This window comes from Humulus lupulus, chromosome 8 (genome assembly GCF_963169125.1).
Source record: "Humulus lupulus chromosome 8, drHumLupu1.1, whole genome shotgun sequence".
Taxonomy (NCBI): domain Eukaryota; kingdom Viridiplantae; phylum Streptophyta; class Magnoliopsida; order Rosales; family Cannabaceae; genus Humulus; species Humulus lupulus.
Genome location: NC_084800.1, coordinates 64,761,431 through 64,783,611, shown reverse-complemented (window position 1 = coordinate 64,783,611; position 22,181 = coordinate 64,761,431). Strand labels below are relative to the sequence as shown.

Sequence of the window (22,181 nt, the reverse complement as noted above, 5' to 3'; positions counted from 1 at the left end):
ATTTTTTTTGTTATATATTTTGTTGCTATTGTACTCTTATTTTTATATTTTTGATATAATAAAAATCTAGTCTCCCTTTTAATTTTCTCTCAAATCTTTTTTGTCTATTTGCAAAATTATCATAATTAACCTACTAAATTAGACATTGTCTATTTGCAAAATTATGATTAACCTACTAAATTAGACAGGGTGAATATAAAAAAGACAATTTAAACAAGAGAATATAAAATGACAATTTAGATTGGTGGCATAAGAATTTGGGAAGAAAGACCATATACATCCAAAATCAATATAAGTGGATTGATGTGTAAAAACAGTTAATATGGTAAAATTATGGTACAACAATATGTATCTTTTTTAATTTTTGTTACATAGCAAGAAAGATGTAATACTCTCGAGTCTTTCAAAAAATAAGCTGTTATAAAATGAATCAAACTGTTTGTTTATGTTCTCGTAACATCTCTGAACCAAATCAATTTTATTACATTTGTGTAAGGATTATATGATGAGATCAATAACTCAAAGGTGGACGTGCCGGAGTGGTTATCGGGCATGACTAGAAATCATGTGGGCTTTGCCCGCGCAGGTTCGAATCCTGCCGTCCACGCTTTTTGCTCTCTCTCTCTTTTCTTTTCTTTTTATTTTATACTTCCGTTGGGTAATGCAACGAACTGGTTCAAGAAAAATCCATGGAGTTTTCGACTGAAAAACCATGGTGGGACTGGGACTGGGAACCCCAAAAACAAAAGGTTATTTTGTTCTCATTCTACTCAGAGCTGCTACTTCTATCAACAATGGCAGCAATGTCAGCAGAGTGATACTAAATCACTGCAGTACTCTCAAACAACTCCACCAACTTCACGCTCACTCCATCGTCACCGGCCTCCTCTCTTCCTCTCATGCCCATTTATTGCTCACCACTTTTCTCTTCTCTGCAACTTCACTTTCTCACAACAATAACAATGGCGGATTGACTGGATTGAGATACGCCTTCTCTCTCTTCAACCTCATTCAAAACCCATCTACATTTTCCTTCAACAACATCATCAGAGCCCACTCTCTTTTCTCCTCACCGCTACAGTCTCTCCTCCTCTTCTCCCGCATGCGCCGTCTCTCCCTCTCTCCCGACTTTCATACCTTCCCCTTCGTCCTCAAGGCCTGCGCTCAGTTGGGTCCCGGAAATAACGACGCCATTTCCATCGCCCAAGCTCTTCACTCCCAATCCTTCAAGTTTGGCTTCAACACGGATTCTTTTGTCTCCAACGCCCTCATCCGCGTCTACTCCGTCTGCCGCTGCCTCTCCGACGCGTGCCGGGTATTCGCTGAGGACCCTCAACACAGGGATGTGGTCTCATACAACACTCTAATTGATGCGTTTGTCAAAGCAGGTGAAATTTCGGGTGCCCGTAAATTGTTCGACGAAATGCACCTGAGAGACTCTGTCTCCTGGGGTACCATATTAGCCGGTTATGCGCAGAGTAATCAGTGTGAGGAGACAATTCGACTCTTTTATCAGATGCTTGAATTGCAAATTCGTCCGGATAATATTGCCTTGGTTTCGGTTCTCTCTGCGTGTGCCCAGCTGGGGGATTTAGAACGAGGCTATACTATACACGATTACATTAGCACAAATGGAATTCGTCTAGACTCCTTCTTGACTACAGGATTGGTCGACTTGTATGCCAAGTGTGGCTGCATTGAGATTGCTAAAAAGATATTTGACTCGAGTTTAGACAAGAACTTGTGTACATGGAATGCCATGCTCGTTGGATTTTCCATGCACGGTCTTGGCCAGCAATCAGTAAACTATTTCTTTAGAATGATAGAAGCTGGAATTAAGCCAGATGGGGTTAGCTTTCTGGGAGTGTTGGTGGGTTGCAGCCATGCGGGTTTAGTAGATGAAGCCAGAAAGCTCTTCAATGAGATGGAATCTATGTACATGGTTTGTAGAGAGCAAAAACATTATGGGTGCATGGCTGATTTGCTGGGGAGGGCTGGTCTGATAGAAGAAGCAATGGAGATGATCAGGCAGATGCCAATGGGGGGTGATGTGTTCGTGTGGGGTGGGCTGCTATCAGGTTGCAGGCTTCATGGGAATGTTGGTGTTGCTAAGAAAGCAGCAGAGCGTGTGATGCAGCTGAAACCGGACGACGGCGGTGTGTATTCGATCATGGCGAGCGTGTATGCGAATGCGGAGCAGTGGGAGGATGTGGTGAAGATGAGGAGGTGGAGGGAGTCGAAGAAGGTGAAGAAGAGTGCAGGTTGTAGCTTGATTCGATTGGAAGGAGTGACTCATGAGTTTGTTGCTGGGGACACACTGCATCCCCAAACTGATGAGATATATTCAATTTTGAATATTGCATGTAAAGATACCAATTTCAAACATTCTACCTAAATATGTCTCATTATTTTTTCATCAATATATTTAACTAGAAAAATATCCTGGATCATCTTCTTCAATGTATAGAATTCAAGGTTATTTAATAATATTATAATAATAATTATTAGAAGAAGGTATTACAAATATCGTAAAAATGAAACTCCCAATAGTAGCAGTGAAGAAGTGGATAAGGAAGAAAATAGTAAGAGTGGGGGCAATAGTTAACAAGATGCGACGTGCGGCTTCTTGAGTCTTCCCGATGATGCTGTACACCTTTATGATGAGACACGTGTCTTGTTGCTTCTATATTGGACTACGTGGCTCCAGAACCCTCTCCCTCTTTCCATTACTTTATTGACAAGTTTTTACTCTTCTTTCAACTCCATATAACCATAACAGGTATAGATATTGAAGAAATCTAAAGAAAGAAACATCGTGCTAAAGCGCATTAAAGTTAGGAATCGCTTTCTTCAAATATTTACTTTGCAATAACAGACACATTGTGACACCTTTTGTCTAGTTCAGACTTATACTCGACTCTGTTTTGTTTGGTCAATCGATCATGGCGCTTAGAGCAATGGTACGTATTTGTTTTGAACGAGTACTGTGTGAATGTTATTCTAGTTGAACCACATTATTATGAATTCATAGAGATATTATTGTTATTTTGCTAGTACAACAAGTGTCTTTTGTCTTGATAATTTTACTAAACTATGAACTTTACTACATGCTCAGCGTCATTGGAAATCCATGGCTAAGGGACTGAGAGGACTAGCAACCTCAACCCCACCAAAGATGAAGGCCTATGCCTCCCCGGCCGAGCTCAGCGCTGGCCACGGGCAAGCATCGAAGCCAGTACCAGCAAGGCCCAAAGGGGACTTTGTGCCGGTTTACGTGGCGGTGGGGATGATCGGGCTGTCCCTGATGTTCGGGCTGCACACGGCCAAGCAGCAACTGATGCATAGTCCGAACGTGTTCGTGAAGAAGAAGCGTCGAGAGACGCTGCCAGAGGTGGCTGAGCCCGAGTACGTGCTGGACTGCGCGGACAAGTTCATGCACAAGTCGTTTTTTAGGAAGGTGGCGCATGTTCAAGACCCCCAAATGAATTACATCATTAAAGATGGCACTAGGGGAGATGCTTATGCTCACACTCCACGTGCTGAGACTCTCAAATCTGTTGGAGTTTGATCCTCTTACTGCCCCCAAACACTAGTTAATGCCTCTTGGGTCTTGGGATTTGTTCTAAATCTGGCTTCTTTTTTTCTAAGTATGTAGATATTTGCTTCTGTCTTGGTTATTGGGTTTGAGGAATAGTTTGTTGAAATCTCCCAAAATCCATTTGCTGTTATGAGTTTAGAATACGATGATGGCGGTGGGTGACTGCGAACCCATGTTGTGTATAGATCATGAGGAGCATGAAATAATAAACGACCAAATGATTAAATTTCAGAACGACAAGAAACGATTTTTATTATAATTTGCAAGTAGATATGCTTAGATGGCAATCTGTCCTGTATTTTGTTGTACAAGCTAAAGTCGTTTTCTCTACTTTTCTTCCACTAAGTTTCAATTTTTGATAACTTCGTATGTGTTCTTAGTTGCTTCTGCTGGGGGGTGATGGGTTAGTTTCCCATCTTTTGTAATTTCTGCCATTGCTTATTATCAAGTAGGTATTCTAAATTCTAAGTAGTCTATTTGAGATTTCATGTACACCAGCCCATGTGGAACATATATCTGAAACTATTCTCACTAACCTCTTAGTAGTTGCCTTTTCAGTACACCCTTGCAATTGTATTGTGTCTACTTTTATGTTAATTCTTAGTAGTCACTACTCACTACTCTCTTTTACTAACTTTAATTGGGGTGTATGGTTGTAAAAGAAAATTTGGCTTCTCTTGTTCTTTTTTCTATTTTGTCGGGTGGTTTCTTTTGTTTTTGACAACAAAACCTTCTGGATAAAGATCTGATTCAGAGGACATTGTGAAATCATTCCAGATAACTTTACAAGCTCAAATATACTTGATGAATACAGGTACCCCCAGAGTCACACGTGCTCTTTTACACCAAGAATCTTAAATTTTTGCTTCATCTCAGATTAAAATTTCAATCTGCATGCAGATTTTAGTGATTTTTCTCAAGTTTTGAAACGTGCGAAAAAAAAACCAACGTTAGGCTGTAATAAAAAAAGACAATTTTGGTTTCGGTTTGGAATACTTCATTACTAAAATCTAATACAAGGTTTATGGATACTCTGGATACCCTGAAATATGTTCCTAAAAAAAATGGCAATTGCGAGTTGATTCTCTTCAATATAGGTCATGTGGGTTCATTTGTTACGAATAATTCGGTCTCGAGTACTTACATTCCGCAACATTTTTAGGCACATATAGAGTTAAAAATGTCGTTTTTAGTGGAAGAAAATACTATTAATGTCTACTATTCAATTTCACGGCGATAAATTAAGTTTTTTTTTTCACCTATTGAGAAGAAAATTGCTCAATCATGCATATCTTGTAAGTAAACGAATGTATTCTGTACAAAGCAACATCTTTTTTAATCTTTAAAACAGAAGCAGAAGCTTTCCAAAATATTTAGAGAAACCAAAATGCACAATTATTTAAGACCAAAAAAAAAGGTCACCTTTATTAAGACACGAGTGCAAAAAAAATTGTTCTCATCTAACAAAAACAAATTCGCAAAACAAAAACAAAACTTAAAGCAAGTCCATGCTTCAACCACCTTTTCTATTCGTTTTATTGTTCTCTTTCCATGTGCGTTTAGCTGACTTCAGATGTGAATAATTATGACTATAACTTATCTTAGGCCACACAACCCTCTTTTTCTAAGTTGGCCTCCTCAGGTCTTAAAATTACATTTATCGCCGGCCAGCAGCTTTTCTAAGAGGAGGAGCTGTGTCCTCGTCATCGGACTCGATGTCCCCATAGCGCCACATTCTGAGCCTACCAGTCCGAGCTTCTTGCTGGAATTTCTCCAGGTTCTCAAAGGCCAACTGTTTGTCCTTTGAGCCCCATCTCTTCTTTTTCTCTAGTCTAGCGAGTCCCTCCTGAAAGTTCCATGGTCGCAGATATTAAAATTCACATTTCAGAAATAATATGTTATGATATGATTATAACATACACAGTACTCCCCTAAAAAAAGGAACACAAACTACAATAGAAAACATAAAGTGAAAAGGAAAGATTATTTACTTGAAGCATGGCAGCGTTTACGCTGATCTCGGCATCAACAGCGACAAGGGTAACGCTAATGATTGGTCCGGTTCCCTGACCTTTCACTTTCCCCCCTGAAGCATCCCTTTCCTCAACCTTGGCTCTAAACTCTTTAGAGCTACTTAGAGTCTGCTCACTTAAATACTCAGCTGCTTCTTGACCAAAATCATCCTCCAAGCCTGGAACTTTGATGTAGGCAAGGTTACAGAGCTGAGCAAGACCAGGTGCAGCAGACACTGAAGCATCAGCAGGCCGTAACTGACTATAGGTAACAACCTCTTGATTACCATAGTCAATGTAGAACACTTCGAACATGTCCGTAGGAGATTCAACGGCTCCACGAGGTCCATTGACAATCTTCATATCAACGTAAAAAAAATCAGCACAAGCACAAGGATATATGAGTGGATAAATCATTCAGCGAGACATAAAAAATTAACTTGAAAAAGAAAAAAAACAAAACTAACCTGTAACCTGTAACCTGTAACTTACATTCGATATATTTGAATTTCTCCATGAAATAGAATTACGAAGATTTAAACCCAAACCATTATAGACCCACCCCCCACAACCACCAAAAAAATAACCTCTACCACTTGATCTAGCCTAAAAATTGAAATAAAACTAATATAGAATCTGAAGCAGAACAGTGCAGTAAAATCTGAATCAGAAAATTATTATTCATACAGAACGGAAGAAAAAGGAAGGGGATGAATGGTTTAACTTAAACACAAATAGCAAATATAAAATTTTAAAATAATTACAAGAAAAGGATGAGCCAAGATATCAAAACAGAGCACAACTCACCATAGCTCGGTTCCAAGAACCATCTGCACTGAACTGGGCAAGTACAATTTCACCCTTTTTAGGATTAAAAGCCCCAATCACAGGAGCTTCTTGAAGATTCAAGGCCGCCAACTGTTGTTGAATGGGTGCAAGCTTCTGATCCCCAACTGTCTGAACATATAACATGCCTCCACCCAAAACTTCAGTAACCACCACCTGAAAAGACAATCAATTAGACAAAGTTTATTACCAATTCACCATGCTCAGAAATTTGCTAAAGCTATTGCACTACAACGAACCTTTAGCACTTCCTTTTGTTTACTGTCAGCAGCTGCTGCACCGATGGAGACTTCCTCCCCTTCAACATAGTTTTCCCAGATCTGCAACAAAAAATTGATTAGAAAATTGACAGAGGACACCTATACGCACTTGTGTAATGTTTCTTACTTTCAGTTTCTGTTTTTTGGCAGCTTGCTCAGCTTTTTCAAGAAGGTGGATATCAGGAATCCTGTCATTACCAAAGGAAATTTGAAGTTTGGCAAGACCAGCTTCAAGGAGTGCAATTGCCACATTGTTTCTAGACTCCCACAAAGATCCAATGAAAGTTCCAGTCTTATCCACGTTTTCCACGAGAATCTACGCAAGAGAGACAGCTTAGTACTGCAGATAAAGCAACATCAACAGTATTAAGGGAAATTAGGAATACCTCCACGTCTCTTTGCATGATTTTCCGCCTCATTAAAGCAATTGCTTCATCTGAATAGGGTTCGTTACGACCAGGGCATCGAACACCAGAAAGCGACAAGGCAATGCTGCATGTTTCCTTTGGGAGTAATACTTTAAAACGATGACCACTAAATACATACTCCACAACAGCAGGAATCTTCCTAGCTCTCTGTAGGAATGGTAGAAAGTCCTTCGATTTCTTTGATGGTGCCTGGAAGAAAGAAAAAGAAAGATAAAAAAATTATTGTGAGAATATCTACAAAAACATGATCCCTACTACGTTAGTTTATTTCTCTCACCGCAATAAGATCTGTTATGTGCATGACGGGAGGATCCTTGGCAGAGTGGATTCCTTTCTTCCCAGCAGTTGCTCGTGTTTCTGCAGCTAGAAGGGCATCATAATGATTTGATCTCTCCTCAAAATCTCGATGCCTAATAACAGTGCCAAAGCCACGCCCAACCACAAGCTCAGCAACATTAGTCCCAGCCGGCTGGCTGCCAGTAGTAGTTGGAGCTTGTACTGGAATATCATCTCCATCAGCCTTAATAGGAGAAACTAGGAAGACTGATCCAAAATCCATTACTCTGGAATCTGTAGATCCAGCTGCAGCTGTAGGCACATCAGTCATGCCAACCTTTCTAGAGTACTCCATTTGGACATTTACCTTCACACACGACCAACATTTAATTGATGCTCGAAATTACAAGAATAAAAATAGAAATAAAAAATATAAAAGAAAAAATGTCACTTATTACTTATAATTATTATATAAATAATAATATATGAAAGGAAAAGAAGGCTTGTAAGGAGAGTTTTAAATAATAACCGAGTACTGTGCAGCAACTAGTGACATACCTGTCTTCCAAGAATCCGGGTCCTCAAGAATTCTTTTGCTTCACGAGCATAGGGGGCAGGTTTTTCATCTCTACGAGGATTGCCTATTTTAGGACACCTAATACTGGACAAATTGACTCGTCGTTCAGCTAAAGGACTTCCAAATGGGACAGCATCATCCGCAACAACAACGCAATCCCCACTAACAATCTCAACCACCTGATGAGCAAACCATCAAAAATTTAAATACATGCAAACACAGGGCACAATGAAATGGCGTATAAATTAAACAACTGTGTAGGAAAAATCCAAAATGCAAAACCTGTCAACCTACCTTTCCTGTGAAATTCTGGTTGTGAATTGCTTTTGAGTTTGTAGCAGGAGGTATGTAATTTGTCCAAATCCTCAATCGCGTTTTTTTGGCCTGAAGTTCCGCAGTCTTTAGCTTTCTCTTCGCATCTTCTTCCATCATATTCGCGCTCCATTCAACATACTTACCAAGACCCTATGGAAAAGGTTAGAAAAATTAAGTGTGGAGCCTTCCAAATAACTTGCTTAAAAAGAGAGAAAATATTGATAGTAAAGTGAACCATGTAAATAATAACATATCAACACAACAAACAGACATATCTCAATGTAAGTTCAGCTGGCAACAAAGATTACACTGTATTACATTTTCGACAAGCTCCAGAGCCAGGTCTTTTGCTGATTCCCCATCAGGATAATACACTGACCCAATCAAATTGCTGAATTTGTCAACACCTTCCAAGACAATACGGACCTATAAAACACACCAATTAGATGCGAAATAAAATAAGTGCAGCAAGAACACCTATATATCCACTGTTTACCTCTCGATTCAACGTACGGATCTCTGTAAAATATTTGGCTTCTGCAGCAAATGGATCAGCACCTTCGTTTGATGAAGGTGTTGAAGCTGCAACTCTTTGTGCAGATGTTAGTGGGCCTCGAGGTTCAGCAGAAGCATTTCCATTTGTTTCTGCTGTTACTTCTGCTTCAAGAACAGGCTCAGGTGCAGCTCGTCTTCCCATTGATGGAGACTAATATAATAAAGAAAAATTGTAAAAATAAGATTTTATATAAACACACGCACACAAAGAAGAGTGGCATGATTATAGATAACTGAACGAACTTTCACAGAGAACAGGGAAGAGCGCACACCTGGATTCCAGCAACGAAAACCTGAACGAACTGAAACTCTGGAAGCAAATATACGCGAACGGTACTACCATCACGAACCTGCTCAACAATACCTTGCATGGGCCTGCCCTTATTTGCTGCCAACAGACTCATAGCATCCAGGTTGCTAGGATCACCAATAGCAGAGGGAGGTAGATCCCTAACGGATGCCTCAGCAGCACCAGGAACCTGCAAAACAGGAATACAATAATGTTTATGGGTCAGCAGACAGTAAAAGAAGAGGGAAACTTCCAAGAGAGAGAAGCATACACCTCTACTTTCTGCAACTTAGATTATCAATTTATTCATAAAGCTGGGGAAAGAATTTAGTTGCGAACCTTGCTCCAGCGACCAAGTCCTTCTTGCTTAGCTTGCTCTTCTAGTTGTAAGAGCTTTGCAATGATAGGACTAGCTTCTCCTTTCTGTTGACCCTGCTCCCTGACCTGATGTAAACAAGAATCAATTGATTATACGGGAAATATGGGGGAGAGAGAACATATGTCCAATTTATAGATGAATAATGATTGTACCTTTGCCCAGCCTGCAGAAACAACCATCTCTGAGACATCATCTTTGCCTATAAAAACAGACCCAAATTCCCGCCCAATCGCCGGTACTGTGTAGTCGACGTGAAAAGACACTTCCTGAAAATGTATTGTGACGGACTTGTTACGGAATGACTGAATAGTATAACCTATAACCAATAGGAACTGACATAAATAAAAAAAATTATGCACCTTTCCTATACAGAGCTTCCTAAGAAACTCTCTGCTGTCCCATGCAAATGGCTCATCAACACCACCTCTCCGAGCCTAGTAGAAAAGAAAAACAAATGAGCAAGACATTTATCCCAGATCAAAATGTGGCTAAATTTTGTTTAAGAAACAAGCAAGATTCTTTTCAGGATAATGATTAAAAGGAAGATGCATAAATATATATATATATATATACACGTGTGTGTGTGTTTTGTATACTATCTGGGAAACGATCATTAATTGTCGGGCTTGTTTACCAGTCTGGGAGCTATAAGTGAAGATAAAGTAATGGTCTTTTCCGGTGGTGGTCCGGCCTTGTTGGTCATGGCCACAATCACCACGGAATCCCCTGAAGGGACAGCTTTGACCTTTCCTTTGTACCATCCTGTGGCCCCAGTAACGGAGGACGCCATCACAACACGCTCCTTGTATGGAGATCTACACCCACAACAGAAAAATTAAATGAAACCCGTTTAGAATCAATAATCTAATAAATGCCCACCAATCATAATAGCATGCAATGTTCTAAACAAATACATTATATACTCGGTTCCATATATTCAGAACCAGATCCGTAAGAAGGACTCTGCCAAAACAGCATGCAACACGCCTAATAGCTAAAACACAATACTTTTGATCTGGATCTACAACTCGATTACACGAATAAGAGTTTGAAATACATTACAATTCGTTAAACATATAATCGACTGAGATCCGAATACAAAACCGAAAGACTAAAAGAGAGTATTCATGCAAATTTTGCAAAGAAAAAAACTCCAATTGAAGGGGCTCAGAATGCGATCTACATGCATATCATAAAAGAAAAGAAAAATCACACACAAGCGAAAGAGTTTGCATTACCAGAGACGAGCGCCGGCACCGGAAAAGCTACGAGAATGAAAATTGAAGACGAAAGACAGATCTGGTTCAGCCGGAGATCGTTGAGCACCAGCGTTGGTCGTCTAGGATCAGCCGTGAGGCGGCAGATCGGAGACAGCTAGAGAGAGAAAGAGAGCAGGAGAAGTGGAGAGAGAAAGGAAATTAATCTTTGGGAGATGAAATGAGATTTATATATAGACGAGCGAGGAAAACGAGGTAACAGCGGTACCCTTCTTCTTACGGTAAATTACCGAACGTACCATCGATGATACTTTTGTTTCAAACACTTTTAATCCTTATCAACTCAACACTTTTTTTTTAAACAATTTAATCTCAAATTTAAATTGAAAATATAAAGGGAACATTGGGTATTTTGGACAAATTAAACCTAGCATTGCAAATTTAAAAAAAAATTGAAAAATATGAAATTTTAAAAAATTATAAAAATACAATAACAATTTATTATGAATCTGTTATTACAATTTTTTATTTAATTTGTAAATATTATATATAAAATTATAATATATGACTACAAACTTATAAATTTTAATTATAAATTTGTAAATTTTAATTAAAAAAAATTATATTGTTATAAATCTGTAAATTTTGTTTACAAATTAAAAAAATTTCATATTTATGATTATATCACTTTAGCTTTTATAATTATTTACCAATTCTGTATTTTTAATATATATTTTTTTAATTTTAGATATTTTTATGAATTTTCCATTTTTTTTTTAAATTTGTTGGTTTTTAAAGATACGAGGAGGTCCACCATTTGCGGTGGCCACTTTTGAATATTAATGTGGTAGATTTAATATTTTTGGAAGCGGAAAAAAAAGTAGGACTTTTCAAATAAATAAATTATCTAAATCTAAAAAAAAAAATCTAAGAAACAAAATCTCTCAAGATAGATGATAAGTCAGACATCGATTAGGACAGCTTGAACGGCCTCTTTTATATTAGTAATTTTTAGTAGCTGCTCCACTGACTCCTTCAAATAGCCTAAATAAAACCAAATTAAAAACATAAAATTTACAATTTTTTTTTCACTTTAACTGTTTGATATGTATTCAGAGAGATAATATTTTTAAAATTAAAAGAACAACTTAAAAAAAATATTTAATCTCTGAAAATATGCATACTTTCTTCCATATATTTATACTGTTTTTGTTTCAAAATCAAATTTCAATATTTATAGTTAAGTTTTGGTAAGCTTTTTGTTGAGATGTTACTTTTAGGTGAGTTATTATTTAAATGTAAACCGTGTTTGAATACTTTCTTGTATGTGTAGTTGATATAGTCATATAATTTTTAATGGTAAAATGCACGTAATTATCAAGATTAAATTTAAGCAGCATTTAATTAAAAACGATATCATAATTATCTTATCAATCTCCTATGTGTTAAATTGTCAAAATATTAAATACTAACGCCATACTAATTTGGTTTTAACAAATCTACACCACCTTATTCGCTATCTAAAATTTAATATGAAATTTATTAGGTAAAATTTAGTATAAAAAGGTGTAATTAAGAGTTTATTTTGGTTTTAATAGTTTTTTTTTTAAAAGTAATTAATATTATAAAATATCATTATTATAATAATAATAATTAATACATTATTTATAAATAATAAATATTTAGTAATTATACTAGTACAAATTTAAATCTATTCTATATAAAAAGTGTGTAGATAACGGAAATTCTTGGTTTTAACGGTTTTTTAATTTTTTTCAGTTAACTTTAACGGAATATTCTTATATTTAACATAATATTCTTATATTTAACCGTAGATTGTAAACATGGCTTAAACTTAAATAAATAAATAATTAAAAAAATTAAAATAAGATATTTTTGAGATATTTTACAATAATAATTATTTAAAAATAATAAAACCATATATTTTATAACTTAAATAAAATTTAATCAAACTTAATATTATATTAAACATATAATATATAATCATTTGTTGTCACTATCAAATTAAAAAACTATAACAAACATAAACTTAAATAAAAATAAATTAATTAATTAATTAAAATAAGATATTTTATGATAATTTAAATAATTAAATCATATTTATTTAAAAATAATAAAGACATGCATATTATTTTTTTATCTTATAAATTTGTGTGATAGTTTGTTTTTATCAAGTGATTTGAGTTTTTTTTTCATCAAATTCACTAAAGGACATTGCGAGATATATTAGAATCTAAAAATAGTTTATGCATATATACTACTGTCTACACGACTTTTTCTATTCTTATTTTATTTCTATTATCAATTTCTTTTTAAATATTATTCTATTTTATATATATGTTATGTGATCATGTAAATATATATCCATGTCAACGTTATATTTAGATGTCATATATGTAAAGATTATTAATATAGATATTTATATATATAATATAGAATTATAATTCATTCGATTATAAAAATATATATATTTTTAAAAAGATAGTGAACCAGTTTTTATTAAAATTATATACAATGTTTACAACTTTAAAACTAAACAAACGTGCATTGCACGTTGCTTTTACCTAGTATAATAATAAGTGTGTAGATAACAAAAATTTTGTTTTTAACCGTTTTTCATTTTTTTAATGTTAACTTTAACATAATATTTCTATATTTAAATGTAGTTTGTAAACACTTAAACATAAATAAAATAAATAATTAAAAAAATTAAAATAAGATATTTTTGAAATATTTTACAATGATAATTATTTAAAAATAATAAATAATTAAACAAATTAAAATATGATATTTTAAATATATTTTACAATGATAATTATTTTAAAATAATAAATAATTAAACAAATTATAATATAATATTTTTTATTATTATCATTTCATTCTTTTATTATTCGTTCATTTAAAATAATAAATAAACATATTTTTTTAATTTAAATTGTGTCGTCATTTAAATAAAATGTGTAATTTAATCATGATGCACCCGAAATATGAACATTTATGTTTATTTTGTTTCAAAAATTACTTTCAATATATTTATTTTGTGATCGTTAGAATCTAGATATCCATTTCAGAATATTTTCACATGATTCAAGTCTCTAAAAATATAAACACAGTTTCCCCCTAGTTTCACAAATCTAATTCTCATGAAGAACATAAGTATTAGACAAACGACAAAATTGGTAAAAGAAAATATACATTAGTAATATGGGATCATCCATTATCGTGAAAAATAGTTTATTCATCAATACTAACTTTCCTTTATACTATTTTTTTGGATTTCAATACATTGAAAAGATATTAAAATCAAAATATACATTTTTGTTTATTAACACCTTATCGAAAAACTTTAACTTCAAACTTCGGCAGCCATTGTGTTCTTCATTTTTCTAGTAATATTTTGCTGCAAAAATATTCCAAATTCGAATTTTGGGCGGACTAATATGTCTCATAGTAGATGTTGGTAATTATTTTATTTTTGAGTGTTTATTTTTCCACAATATATACTTCTTAATGCTTTTTTTTTTTAGAGCTGTCAAATATAAAAGGAAACTTGTATATGGTTGTCATCAATACAATTCTAATTATTTTATGTTTCTGGTATATGTTTTGTATTATTATTATAATAAGTATAGGTAGTATTATTTATGAATATCATATTAAAAACTTGTACCCTAATAAAAAAAAAGCCCTTTAATAACTATATTTACATAAATTCAAATATTATAAATTATTATTATTATAATACTATATGATACATAATTATAATTTTTATAAATAGAATAAATATTTATTAATTTTATTTAATATGCAATATAAGACTATATATTTAATAATTATATTAATATAAATTCAAATGTTATAAAATATAATTATTATAATAATATATAATCATAATTTTATTAAAAAAATTATCATTTATATGAAAAAGAAAACATGTTATTCTTTATTACTTAATCCAATTATTCATATTAAATAACAACAAATATTATAAATATATTATATATAAGTGTGATGAGTTGTGTATGTATAAATAGTATGAATGTGATAGTCAGAATCCCGTGATCCACACGGGTAAAGACCAGGTAAAAGCCGTGCAATCTCACATCATCTGGGAAATGTCAAGTGTGATGATTCTAAGACCGTGCAGGTATGAGACTACACAGTTGAAGAATGTTTAAATGGATTGATGGGTACTACCTATGTTAACAAGATGCATCTTCTTTTGGTAGCTCATCACTTGAGAACTCCAAAGTTAAGCATGGTTGACCAGGACTAGTCTCATTATGGGTGACCTCTAAGGAAGTTTTCCTAGAAAGCGTGCGAGTGAGGACAAAGCATGCTAGAAAGACTTGTGTTGGTTTGTGGGGTCAGTTGTCATTTCAGGAAGCAACCATAGTGACGTGGAACGTTACAAAGAATGTGTAATTACGTAAGAAAAATTAGTGAAAATAACATATTTTTTGAAGTCATTTTGCACTTTGGCCTAGTTTTGATAATTTTTTGCAAAATAGCCACTATCTAAAATTTCGACTAGCTATCTAAATTTTTTGACCAGCTGTCTGAAAAATTTCGACTAGCTGTTTGGAGTGTCGGATGTCATTTTGCAAAAAATATCAAAATTAGGTCAGAGTGCAAAATAACTTCAAATAATAGACTATTTTGCCAAGGAACCCAAATTAGAATAACAAATTTATCTTCTATCAAGAACAAACAAGTTTATTATCCAATTATTGAGGTGTGATTTGAATAATATTATGAATGATTTATACATTAAATATTGTAATTTATGATCTAAAATGTTATCATATTTGCTTGTTTTAAATCATATACAATGTTTTGGTTTATTTTTTCTTTTTATATGTTTATATCATTTTTTATATATAATATTAATTATTTATTTAAAATTTATATGATAATCATAAAAATAATTAATAATTTTTTTAAATAAAACTAAACAAATGTATTTGTACCTATTTAGTAAATATAAAATAGAACAGAAGGGCTAAAGACTTTTTTAAAAAAGAGAAAAAATTGGGATAAAGACTTTATGATTGAATTTTTAAATATAAATTTAACATCTAGTTTTAAAATCCACAAAAATCTCTTTTGTAAAAAAAAAATATATATCCACAAAAATCTTCAAGGAGCAAATTTTGAAGATGTTTTTTTGTCTTGGCATTATTTAGAAAATAATGATAATATGGAAAAAGAATTGTTTTTAATTATGAGCTCTACTTTCGATTATATTATGTATAATTCTTCGGAGATTTTGTTCCAATATTTTTATAGATTTTTGCGAGTTTATTTTAATATTTTATTTTATCTTTTATAAAATATTTTTTTAATTAAAAAGTTAATTAATTTAAATTTCTCAAAAATAAATGTAAAAATATATAGGCTAAGCCTATTTAGTGTAGTAAACATACACAAAATTGTAAATGTAATTGATGTATAATGTTGTTCAGTATTAGAACTTAATACACAATTTCGTTATTATTATTAAAAAAAAAATAGAAGTTACCTTTCTTTTTTTCTTCTTAATGACAAACATTAGAATTTTTTGGAAGAGGTTAAAATCTCTTTTAATTACATTTTTCATTGATCTTTTTGTCACTACAGCCATCTTTTTATACTTTATTCGTGAAAAGGCGTATTTTTTAATTTCTAAAACTTAAAAAAAAAATGACATTTGCAAATATGTGCGAAAAGGTTAAGAGCTAAGAAGTCGAGCCAAAATTATGGCCAACCTTGGCATTAACTTTCAAATTGAATTTTGGATTATATTAGGCTAATGCCAAGTAGCATTCAACATCTGTCCTGGCACGTATTGGAGTTTGGTGAAGAAGCTCTTGCTTGCAAGGACCCACCTACATGGTCCTTACTCTTTAGTATATAAAATCTTATATGTAAGTAAAATCTTTTTAGGGGCTTGGAGAATGATTAGCCCCAAACTTAGATACAAACTTAGATACTAATTAGATAAATGTTTCTGTTTTGAAAATTTTAACAAAATGGCCCAATATAATTAATTAGAGTACCAAAATTACAAAAATAACCTTTCTATTCAAAATCCCTAATTTTTAATATTCACGACCTTTCCCTTTTCATTATTCACATCTTTCAACTTTCAGCTCTCAATCCTAACATCACCATGAACATCATTGACATCTCCGACAACCATCATCGTTGAAGACCGAAGCTAAGCCAATCACACCGCCATTGTCGAAGACCGAAGCTAAGTCACTCACTACCATTGTCTAAGACCGAAACTAACACCTCAAATTGACTGTTGTTGAATCCTCTAAGCCCTTTGTAAGTTCTATCTTTCTGTCTCTTTGGCTCTTATTTAATCATTTACTTCAGATTTCCATCTAGGTTCCTGCATTTTTAGGAGTTATTAGTTGAGATATTTGAATTTTTTTTATATATTTGATCTGATTGCTTAGCTCTAGAAATGCTTAATTAGTTCATGGTATAATTTTTAACTTTCTTTTTTCTCTTGAGATTTTATATCTTTGATCTACTTTGTCAACTCAGCAGTCTTTCTGCACAATATCTCTTAGTTTCATTGTCAATTCAACCTTGAAAATAATGAACTAATTTATATATATATCTGTTACAAGTAACAACTTTGCTCTTATAAAATTCAAGCAATAAAAATTAACTAGTTACCTCAATAATATAGAATAATGCATATCATTTTAAAGAGACGTAATTATTGAACCAAGTTTTTAATAGTAAGATAACATAGTAAGATTGTTATTTTCTGGTGTATGAATTTTGAAGGCTGGTTTATTTTTCTTGTGCACTTTTTATTTTCTGGTATATGAATTTTGAATAATGGTATATATATTTTGAATAATGGTATATGTATTTTCTAGTATATGAATTTTGAATGATGATATATTTTTCTTGTGCTCTTTTTATTTTCTGGTATATGCATTTTGAATAATGGTATATATATTTTGAATAATGGTATATGTATTTTCTAGTATATGAATTTTGAATGATGATATATTTTTCTTGTGCTCTTTTTATTTTCTGGTATATGCATTTTGAATAATGGTATATATATTTTGAATAATGGTATATGTATTTTCTAGTATATGAATTTTGAAGGATGGTATATTTTTCTTGTGCTCTTTTTATTTTCTGGTATATGTATTTTGAATAATGACATATATATTTTGAATAATGGTATATGTATTTTCTAATATACGTATTTTGAAGGATGGTATATTTGTCTTGTGGTCTTTTTATTTTCTGGTATATGCATTTTGAACGATAGTATATTTTACTTGTGTTCTTTTTTTTTTTTTATGTCTTTTGATGAATAATATATTTGTCTTGCTCCTTTTTATTTTCTTGTATATGTTTTTAGAAGAATGGTATATTTGTCATGTTTTCTTCCATGCTTCTATCTTAATAGATGCATTTAATAATATTAACTTATTGTTCTTTCAGCATATGGATGTTGTGTTCTATTATTTGCGTAAAAAATTTAGACATAATAACACAAGGTGCACAACAATGGATGTCATATGTGATCGCTACATCAACAAAGCTTGGGAGATAAAAATCAACAATCCAAGCGAACAGTTCTCTTGGGAAAAAAAGTCTTATACTTACCTACTGAATTGTGCAAATGGGAAGAAAATGAGAATTCCTACACCATGGATTAATGTGGACTTTATCTACAGCCCTGTTTACATATGCGATATGTACCATTGGGTGCTTGTTGAAATCATCTTGAAGAGCAAAAAGATTAAAATATATGATAGCATGGCTGGGAAAGGGCACAAGAAGAATGTCATGACAACTGTAACTGCATACTCAATGACGATACCCATGCTTCTACAATCTATAAATTTTTACAAGGAAAGGAAAAATATTGAAGAAGGAGATTTTGATATGGAATTTGTGGAAGACTTCGAAGTTCAACAAAATGGGTAAGTTTAAATATTTTTTTGCAAACTTTGAATAAAAATGAATCTTATTGGATGTATGCCAAACTTTTTAGTATATATATTTACATTTTAGCTTTGTTAAAATGATGGGGATGTTTGTCTCTAGTACAAAAGATCTGGTATATCACTTTTGTTTGTTGTATATATGCTTTGTCATCTGGTATATCCTGTTTTTTTATAAAAAAATAAGACTTTTTTTGTGTCTATTGTCTAATGCATATTTGATTGTGGAATGTTTGTCATCAAGAGAGCTGAAGTTCTGATGTCAAACAATAGTTTAAAAGAAATCACAAACCAAAAAATGCGATTCTTTCGTGAAAAGTTAGCTGTGGAGCTTTATGCTTGGGGAAAGGAAAAACAAAGGAGAAATATTGATAACGATACAGAAATGGTTTTGTAAACTTACCACATACGAACAACTTTTTTTTTTAATATTTCTGTACAAAAAGTTGGATATCCATATGTAATTAAAAGATATCTTAGTTAAAAGATGTTATTCAATTATACTAATATACTGGTGTTAACTATAGATATACTATTTTTAATAAACTCGTATAACACAACATATATAGACAAACCACAGATATACTAAAGTTGTAAACTTATATACCATTAGACAAACCAAAGATATACCAAAGTTGTAAACTTATATACTATAATATATGCAAAGACAAACTATTGATAATTATGATATAATGTCATATAAATTATAGATATGCTATACTATTAAACATATATGCCAAAAGCTTTTACTTTTTATTTTTTATGATATGGTATAACATAAAACAAATAATAAATAAAACATGGTATAAATAATAGATATAAATGGAGGAATAAATGTTGTAAATCGACTTCTCCCTCTCCTTCTCGTTGTCTCTTTTTGTTTTTTGCTGAGAATTTTTTTTGGTTGTATCACTCTCATCATTCACGTGGTGTTGCTGAGAAACATAATATAAATGATATAGTAGGAGTAATTTAGTAAATTAATCATCTAAAAGGCTATTTTTCTACCATTTTTAAAATTGGGACATTGAGCTTCAAATGCAATTAATTTGGGTCATTTGTTATAAATTCTCATCTTTTTAATATATATGGGAATTGGCAGCAAAAATACTCAATGTTTAATAAAATTTGCCATTTAGTACTCATTTTTAAAAAAAAAAATACCCAATATGTTTCGTGTGTATCCGTCGGTATCCAATTAGTTGTAGACTGGCTATATATGTGTCACACCTTGATTGATCAACTCATAATAATTTTAAATTTTAATTATAATTAGAAAAAATTCATTTACAATACATTTCAAAGATATTTAAAACAATTAAAAAATCAAAATATTATAAAAATAACTTTTAATTAATTATTATTTTTCTTGATGAATTAATTATAAAATGAAAAAGTAATTAAATAAGTTAAAAAAACAAACTTAAACTAATCGGGTTAAAAAATTGATTTAAACTAATATAAGCTGATTTTTCAATATAATTAAATGAAAAACAAAATTAAACTAAAGATATAATTAATGTTATTAGTTATATTGAAAAAGTTTGTGTACTGTTTATATTGTGGGTATATTCTTTCTTGTTCATCAAAATAAAAGATATAAGTATTTTTTTGCAGCAAAACAATATCTGGTTGTTCTTCCTTGTTTATCAAACAAAACTATAAAATTACAAGATAACATCCAATATAACACAGGGAAAAAAATAGAAAAAGAAGGAGAGGGATTAGGGGATTTGATTTTTTTTAAATCAGAAGAGGAAGGTTTTAGGGTAGATCAAACCGCACTGCAAAACAGCAAATATAGTGCTGAAAAAACACAAAATCAAATCCAACTCAACTCTATTTATTCAACTATTATGTTGTCAAACTATAGTGGGATACAGTAACAACAGTATAAACAAAAACCGATATTATTTTGCTTTTTATATTAGTATTTAATAATAAATATATATGTATATTATTTTATATGTAAGATAAAATAATAAGGAATATATTTTTTGGTGTTGTGGTTGGAATGGAAAAAAATATAGTGCTAAGATTCTTTAGTTTTGATATTAGTGCAACAACATATATGGTGTTATGGGTTGGAGATGGCCTTAGAGAGAAGCTTGATCTTTTTTATTATTTAGCTTTAATTATTTGATTATTATTAAATTAATATAATTTTTCAATTATTTTTCAATTTTAAAATAAAATTATAAAAAAAAATTATGAAGTATACAACACGTGTAAACCCAACAATCAATACTTAACGACTCTGTTACAACTGATGAATACACACAAAACATGACATTGGGTATTTTTCTTGCGAAAAAAAAAATTAGGTACTAAATCGCAAGTTTTGATAAACATTGGGATCTTTTTATGCTAATTCCCCACACACATATATATATATATATAAGTTTATAAGTTTTTATTATTAAGTGACATGTGTCTCATAGACATATTAATTTTTTTTTAATATTTTTCTTAAAATCACTATTTTTATACATATGTTTCTCTTTCAAATTTACACATTTAATTTTATATTTTTGTCCCTCAAATTTTTATATCTCTTCTATATAATAAGCGTGTAGATAACAAAAATTCTTGGTTTTAACGATTTTTTATTTTTTTAATGTTAACTTTAACAGAATATTTGTATATTTAATATAATATTCTTATATTTAACGGTAGTTTGTAAACACTCAAACTTAAATAAAATAAAATAAATAATTAAAAAAATTAAAATAGGATATTTTTTAGATATTTTATAATGATAATTATTTTAAAATAATAAATAATTAAATAAATTAAAATATGATATTTTTAAGATATTTTACCATGATAATTATTTTAAAATAATAAATAATTAAACACATTAAAATATGATATTTTTGAGATATTTTACAATAATAATTATTTAAAAATAATAAAATCATACGTTTTATAACTTAAATAAAATTTAATTAAACTTAAACTCACTTATTAGAATAATATCATATTAAACATATAATATAATTTACTATGAATTAGCAAATTTTTTTTAAAACAAGCAAGAAACTTAAATTTAAAATCCACATATAATATTTAATATTATATTAAACATATAATCCATCCCTCCCTTGGGGATGGGCGCCAGCTCGCGAGCTACTGTGTAAGTAGCCCGCGTCCTCCTCAGGGCCAAAGTTTGGCATTCGGAAATTAATTTACACGCCAACATCATCTCGTCAAAGACGAGCTGGCGGTAGTCTTTCTTGCTGGGCGGAAGCCCCACCAGGGTATCATATTGACCCCCGAGGGTCTTTGATTTGGCTGTCCTCGCAAAAATGGTTGTACGGCGATGCTCCAATCAGTATACATGCGAAAAATCTAAGAATAAAAAATAATAATAATTTTGCGAGCTGAGAAGAGAAAGAAAACTTACGAGGACGGTTGAAGTAATGATATTCGCAATTG

The 22,181-nt window shown here is 31.8% G+C and overlaps 3 protein-coding genes and 1 non-coding gene across 4 annotated transcripts; 3 read left to right on the top strand and 1 right to left on the bottom strand.

Moving 5' to 3' along the window:
• Nucleotides 1-505: 505 nt before the first annotated feature.
• Nucleotides 506-2,447, top strand: LOC133797561 (pentatricopeptide repeat-containing protein At5g61800). Its single transcript, XM_062235503.1, has one exon. The coding sequence runs from the start codon at nucleotides 713-715 to the stop codon at nucleotides 2,393-2,395; it is 1,683 nt and encodes a 560-aa protein (XP_062091487.1). The 5' UTR covers nucleotides 506-712; the 3' UTR covers nucleotides 2,396-2,447.
• TRNAS-AGA (transfer RNA serine (anticodon AGA)) lies at nucleotides 526-607 on the top strand. Its single transcript has one exon. It is a non-coding gene; the product is annotated as a tRNA-Ser (tRNA).
• An 89-nt stretch (nucleotides 2,448-2,536) lies between the features above and the next one.
• On the top strand, nucleotides 2,537-3,896 carry LOC133797562 (uncharacterized). The gene is made up of 2 exons (XM_062235504.1): nucleotides 2,537-2,960; nucleotides 3,116-3,896. Exons 1-2 carry the CDS (start codon nucleotides 2,943-2,945, stop codon nucleotides 3,566-3,568), a joined length of 471 nt encoding a protein of 156 aa, XP_062091488.1. The 5' UTR covers nucleotides 2,537-2,942; the 3' UTR covers nucleotides 3,569-3,896.
• A 1,109-nt stretch (nucleotides 3,897-5,005) lies between these two features.
• Nucleotides 5,006-10,957, bottom strand: LOC133797560 (ribonuclease TUDOR 1). Its single transcript, XM_062235502.1, has 17 exons — nucleotides 10,774-10,957; nucleotides 10,170-10,350; nucleotides 9,895-9,969; nucleotides 9,688-9,801; nucleotides 9,496-9,600; nucleotides 9,140-9,346; nucleotides 8,809-9,018; nucleotides 8,631-8,738; nucleotides 8,292-8,462; nucleotides 7,979-8,176; nucleotides 7,422-7,787; nucleotides 7,103-7,333; nucleotides 6,844-7,032; nucleotides 6,696-6,776; nucleotides 6,418-6,612; nucleotides 5,590-5,967; nucleotides 5,006-5,444 (listed from the first exon to the last, which is right to left on the bottom strand). The coding sequence occupies exons 2-17, from the start codon at nucleotides 10,323-10,325 to the stop codon at nucleotides 5,256-5,258; spliced, it is 2,973 nt and encodes a 990-aa protein (XP_062091486.1). The 5' UTR covers nucleotides 10,326-10,350; nucleotides 10,774-10,957; the 3' UTR covers nucleotides 5,006-5,255.
• Between the last annotated feature and the right edge of the window lie 11,224 nt (nucleotides 10,958-22,181).

What these genes read in the sequence shown, in the direction of transcription:
- LOC133797561 (XM_062235503.1), top strand. Translation starts at nt 713, where the DNA reads ATGGTGGGACTGGGACTGGGAACCCCAAAAACAAAAGGTTATTTTGTT.
- LOC133797560 (XM_062235502.1), bottom strand. Translation starts at nt 10,325, where the DNA reads ATGGCGTCCTCCGTTACTGGGGCCACAGGATGGTACAAAGGAAAGGTC. An exon ending in ACCAGAATTTCACAGGAAAG is followed by an intron (nt 8,177 to 8,291) that starts GTAGGTTGACAG and finishes TTTGCTCATCAG; the next exon opens with GTGGTTGAGATTGTTAGTGG. An exon ending in AACAAAAGGAAGTGCTAAAG is followed by an intron (nt 6,613 to 6,695) that starts GTTCGTTGTAGT and finishes TTGTCTTTTCAG; the next exon opens with GTGGTGGTTACTGAAGTTTT.